Source organism: Cydia pomonella, chromosome 11 (assembly GCF_033807575.1).
Source record: "Cydia pomonella isolate Wapato2018A chromosome 11, ilCydPomo1, whole genome shotgun sequence".
Classification (NCBI taxonomy): Eukaryota; Metazoa; Arthropoda; class Insecta; order Lepidoptera; family Tortricidae; genus Cydia; species Cydia pomonella.
In genome coordinates, this window is record NC_084713.1 from 12,709,124 (window position 1) to 12,715,676 (window position 6,553).

Here is a 6,553-nt window from a genome sequence, read left to right on the forward strand (position 1 = left end):
ATAAAAATATCCTAACGAATTGAAGTCATATCTCTTATTTGAAGTTGGTTAAAAATATATCGGAGATAAAAATGCATAACACAATTAATGACAGTTAAAAGACAAAAGAAAAGTAAAATGTAACTTATTTAAAATGCGGTTGGATCGGACGGCTTGATCTAAATAAATAAAATAAGAAATATTTTTGGTTGAGGCAATAATGCAGAAATATGTTTTATACAATACTTTATGTTAAATAATAAATACTCTGGCAAACCAACTTTGTCAGCAGGGAAAGGAGCGAAATTCAAATGTTCTAATCATATGGGAGGACAAGCCTTTCAGCCTACATTTTTTAAATTTGCCCCCTTTTTGAACTGATAGAAATGGCTTGTCAAACTATATTAACATAAAGTGAATTTCTTTTAGTTTTATAGGTAGAAAATATGGTTCCGAGCCTACATTTTTTAAATCTGCCGCCATTGTATACTGACAGAAATGGCTTGTCAAACTATAATAACATAAAGTAAATTGCTTTTAGTTTTATGGGTAGAAAATAAGGTTCTGAACTGGCCATAATTTATTTTATATTATTTTATGTGACAATAGTGAAACATATTTCTTTTCATAACAATCTTGAGGTTGACCATGTACAACTTTAATAGAAACTAAAGAAATATAAGTTTCTCATTGCAAAAAAGCTATTTTATTATATTCTTTCTATTATTTTCAATTGCTGAGGAATCCAAAAGATCAAAGTTTAAAGCGGTTCTGGAAATACATAATTATAACATTTACTTATAACGAATTGCCAAAAAAAAACCTTATTGTTACTTAATCTATTATTGGTTAGCTGAATTACTATAAATCAAGATGGCAACTAAATGATACTGTCAAGCACTAAAACGCACAATACCTACGAGTTTAATAAAGCACTAAGTTACCTAGGTAAAATATTCGGGCACAATATTAGTTTTATTCATAATTCGTTCTCTATAAATGAGACGAATATTCACATCAATCAAGTTCATTGATACAATTTGATATTTAAATCCATTTAAGCGTGCGTACTGCCCTTTCTAATGTCCTCCTCTGCCGATGCCGTCCACTATTTGCGCTCACTGAATGAGTACTTGTTATAAATCATTAATGTCTTGACAATGAAAATGAAACACACTATCAACATTTAGTTGGTATAAAAACCGGGCGTTCCTTGCTGTAATTATTCAGTTGCCGACATCAATTGAAGCAACATGTACGCTAAGGTACTTACTCATATTTAAAAGTATGTGACAACACATTTTAAATGATTGAAAATGAAAAATGGGAAATGGATATAAAAAGTAAAAGATTTTATGATTGCCAATTTACATATTATGGCGTATCAGAAATGTTTTTTCGTTATTTTTACATTTCATTAAAAATCTAATTAGAAATTAAGTATGTGTTTAGAAGATCAGCAGCACGGTATGCCGTTTTTGAGACCATGCCTTTTCTGACAAGAGTGAAACGTCTAAAAAGAAAGAATAATATTATGTGAAGTATGAATACTAGTTTATAAATTATTAAAACCTTATTCTATTTTATGACTTCAAGTTTTTAATTTATAAAGAATGTGGATATCTTTATTAGTCGGAACTAATTTTTTTAACGGATTTGTTAACTATGTTCCAGCTTATCGTAGCTCTGTGCGCTGTGGGTATGGCCCGCGCTGGAGGTCTCCTCGCAGCAGCTCCAGTGGCCTACTCCGCTCCCGTCATCACCCCGGCGGTGTCCTCCGTGTCCTCCTACTCCACACACACCGCGCACGGTAGCCCGGTCGCCGCGTACGCCGCTGCCCCCGTCACCACCTACGCCGCCGCCCCCGTCGCGTACGCCACCGCCCCCGTCGTCGCCAAGACTTATGCCGCTCCCGCCATCGCAACTTACGCCGCTGCCCCTGTGGTAACCAAGACCATCACCCCGGCCGTGTCCTCCGTCTCGTCTTACTCGACCCACACCTCTCACGGTTCCCCCGTGGCCACTTACTCTGCCGCTCCCGTAGCCTACTCCGCTCCCGCCGTAACTGCATACGCCGCCCCCGTTGTCACCAAGACCATCACCCCTGCTGTGTCTTCCGTGTCCTCATACTCTTCCCACACTGCTCATGGTTCTCCTGTTGTGGCTTCTTATGCCGCTGCCCCTGCCGTGGCCACTTATGCCGCTGCCCCCGCCATCTCCACATATGCCGCTCCCGCCATCTCCACCTATGCCCACGCCGCTCCCGTCCTGAAGTCGGCTGTGGCCTACTCCGCCGCCCCCGCGGTATCTCACCTCTCCTACAGCGGACTCGGTGCTCAATATGGTTGGTAAACTGAATCCTACGATTTTTTTTGTAAATATAAAATGTAGAAAATAAACAAATTGTTAATTATACAATGTGTCTCGTTTATATGAAATCCAACATACATTATTCTACATAATTATGAAGAGGCTTAGTTAAGATATTAAATATATTGTCTTATATAATATGCATTAATCAATCATCAAGACGACGCATGTTGCTGATTTGCACTTTGTAGCCACCTGACGAAACCTGCGTTGCCAATATTTTACATGTACACACTGTATTATTCTTGGTTTTGTTTTGGTCATATAAACATTCCTTGATTGAAGTGCGAGTCGGACTCACCCATGAAGGATTCTGTACCATTTATGACATATTAAATTACGAGTAGGTGCTAACATAATCTAAGGAATTGTAACTAACATTTTTTTTATGGGCCCCGGTCTGATATAAACGGATATTTAATTTAATTTAATTAAAAAACTACTTACTAGATCTCGTTCAAACCAGCTTTCGGTGCAGGTAGTTTTTTTAGTTTTATCATTCTCTTATTTTAGAAGTTACAGGGGGGGGGGGGGGACACATTTTACCACTTTGGAAGTGTCCCTCGCGCAAACTATTCAGTTTAGAAAAAAATATAGTAGAAACCAAAACCTAACCTAAGACCTATCCATTGATACTCCACACATATGGGTTTGATGAATTTTATTTATTTTTTGTTTTTGTATGAAAATCTTATGCATTTGCATTATAATAATCATTCATCAACTTAACAAAATTAAATATTATTTAACTTTATACCACCCATTATTCATTAGTACCCTAATCACTGCCATATGTTAAATGGTTCTTATTTAACATTATACATACCTACTACTATTAAAATGCTCTATAATCAGGACCTCATCAGCTATTTCTGTGGGTAAACTCACCGCGAAGAAGACGGACATCCCGCTACCGGACATTTAACATTTTGTATTTTTAGACTTCATATACACATACCCCAATAAGTATATATTTATTTATGTGACATGAAGTTCAATGGATATTTATAATAGTAAGATTTCCCTGGATATTTTAGTGACCTAAAGCCATGGAAGAGATAAAGGAGACAATAATATAAATTGAAATAAATGATTGTAAAGATCATTAATTAATAAACAAAAATATGACAAAATAATATGGTAATTGGTAGAGCAACAATTTATACAGAAATATTTTACGTCCAAGTCGTCCAACTACAATAAAAATATTAATGTTGTGGTCAGGTCTTACAATTGATCATTTGATGACGTAGCAATCATTTCATGAAATATTCGGTTCGCCATCTCCACATCATGAAAAAGTCAAACCTAATCATAAATATTGTCATGAAGTGATCAATGGCCCGATTCAAAGAATGAGATACGATAACGATAAGTTCTGGTTTAGATAAGTTCTCATTTAGATATCATTTGTATGTCGTATAATTGACAGAAGCAGCTCGATTCGGGCAACCAATGCCACTTTGACGTTAGAAATGTCGTATAGATAGATTTTATTGGGATCACAGCGGAATCGAAATTCACGTAAATTTTGACGTGTCAATTCAAATATACTTTATTCATGTAGGCCTTGCTAGGCCTTATGAATAGTAAGACAGTATTACATATAATTATCTTAAGCTAATTATCAGAGCAATTTATTGATGTTGTAAATATTATTCCATATATAATACTAATGAATATAATTCATAGATCAAATTTAATACTAAAAATTTCATAAAATATAGTCATACAAAAAAAATTTATAAAAATATTAGTCTAGATTGTTTCTAGAATAAATTCTAAATGTCAAACAAATATAATAAAAACAACAAAGGAAATACATGCATTGGAATATCCATTTCATCATCATTATTCAAATATAATAAATAATTAATCATTTCGAATCACAATTAATCCCACGTTGTTTTATCATTCATGTAGTCTTGTGTGGTATAATAAGCTTTAGAAAGAAGTTTACGCTTTACATGATTCTTAAATTTATTAATTGATAACCCAGTAATATGGTTTGGAAGTTTATTATAAAATCTCACACAATTACCCATGAATGATTTTTTAATTTTATGGAGTCGAGTGAAGGACACTGCGAGTTAATGTTAATTTCTAGTATTAATATTATGAATGTCACAATTTTTCTTAAAATCGGCAATATTTTTATGCACATACAGAATATTCTGATAAATGTATTGACAGTGCACTGTCATGATGTCAATTTCCTTAAATTTATCTCTCAGTGAGTCTCTATGGTTCATTTTATATATTGCTCGAATAGCCCTCTTCTGCAGAACAAAAATGGTATTTAACTCTGAAGCACCAGTCGTTTAGTTATCGATCTTTTAAAGATCTTTTTTCCAAGATCTTAAAGGCGTGTTAATCATTCTTCGAATCGGGCCACAAGTCTACAATGGTATTTCACGAAATGATCAAAATCTATGATCCCGCGAGTTGTACCGGGCGCAAAGGTACCTACTAACAATTTACATTAGCAAAATTATTAAAATGTATTTTATTTGCAGAATATTGTAAACACATATTATATTTTATTTTAGTATGAAATGTAAACTGAAATAACTAAACCAAAACAATAAAGTAACGCCATCAAGTAAAGTGAAAAACAAACCGTGAAAACGTAATCAATAAGGTTTCTCGTGTAATATAAAGTAATATTTTGATCTTGTTTGTAGTTCATTATTTCCTAATGAAAGTGAACATTTTGTTAATGACCATTTTTAAGTTTTGTAACACGTCTTTAAACAATAATAAGGTTTATTTAAAGTAGGCGTTACTTTCTAATATTTGACAGATTGAAAAAAAGCTGTAGGGCTAAGATGGTCGGCTCTTTATCATTTGTCGCCATGTCTGTCACGTTCTAACAGGTATGTAAGCGCGAAAGTGACGGGCATAGTGACAAATGATAAAAATGGAACCATGCTGCCACGGCTGGGTAGTAAAATCATTATTCTGAATATATTTACATCTCCAAACTTTAAACCAAAATAAAGTTAGTATTCTTTTTATCTAAATATCTTAGGTATTTTGAAAGTCGTTTGTAATTTGAACGACGGTACAAAGAAATAGATAATAAATGATCCTGTGATATTTCTAATATGTACTATCGAAACACACTTATGTCAGCTAAGAAGCTATGACAGACAGTGTGCAGTGGCAGTTAGTGTGAAACTAGAATACAGTCTTGTCTACCCACCATAAAGGTTAGTGCAAAGAAAATATATAACGCCTTAGTGAAAATATTATATCTTTTTCCGAAATAAAATGCGTAATTACTGTAATAGTCTGTACCATATACGCGATGGTTTTTCCTCCGGACCCAAAATCGAATATATCCTTTTGGCGCAAAAAATATTTCAGATTATTATAATGAGTTCTGTGCTTCCAGTGTAAAATGGTTAAACTCAAATAACGTAATTTTTCAGTATGGCTGATAATTGATTTAATCCGGGTTTTTTTAGAATATGCATTCTTTATAGAAAATACTTGCTGAATCAGGACTTAAATCCATAACCCCACTTTTTGGTTGAGTCGCAGTCGAGTCAAATATTGATATGTATAGGGGTAGATCACGTACAAATGTACCTATAGTTAAAAGTGGAATTCATATAGGTACCTACAAGTTTCCTATTAAGAGAATATCCCCTGAAAGTGTAAGCGCTAAATCTGGGCTCAGCAATTATTTTGTATAACAAGATGTATTTTTTCCGCAAAGATATCTTGTATTTTTGTGTAGAATTTAATTGGCTTTAATGTTGCCACCATAATTTCATGGAAAACATAGATTTAGAGTAAAACGCGAATTTCTCCAAGACGGTACACATTTTCCAAGACGGTATACACATTTTCCAAGATGGCTGCGATTTCTCGAGGTCCCCAAATATCAAATGGCGTGGGCGTGAAAAATGGGCCTTTAATTTATACACATATCAAAATTCAGGACAGTTCCAGAGATTTCGAGGTTTGTCTTATTCTGATTATGCTAGACCTGACTTTTGTGAAAGCAACAGAAATATAGGCTTTCATAAAAACTTATATCCCTTTTCATAATAATCATTTTGGGAACTAAATACTGCACTTTTTTAGCGTGATGTCAAAAAAACTAAACTAAAATGAATGATATCAATGTAGATGAATGTAGGTAATTAAACAGTAGCTTAAAATCTTTAATTTCTCTGCTGATATTGCTTATGGT

The 6,553-nt window shown here is 34.0% G+C and overlaps 1 protein-coding gene across 1 annotated transcript; it reads left to right on the forward strand.

Annotated features, from left to right (window-relative positions):
- Window positions 1–891: 891 nt before the first annotated feature.
- On the forward strand, window positions 892–2,397 carry LOC133522856 (pupal cuticle protein C1B-like). Its single transcript, XM_061858316.1, has 2 exons — window positions 892–1,244; window positions 1,654–2,397. Exons 1-2 carry the CDS (start codon window positions 1,233–1,235, stop codon window positions 2,329–2,331), a joined length of 690 nt encoding a protein of 229 aa, XP_061714300.1. The 5' UTR covers window positions 892–1,232; the 3' UTR covers window positions 2,332–2,397.
- Window positions 2,398–6,553: the final 4,156 nt, after the last annotated feature.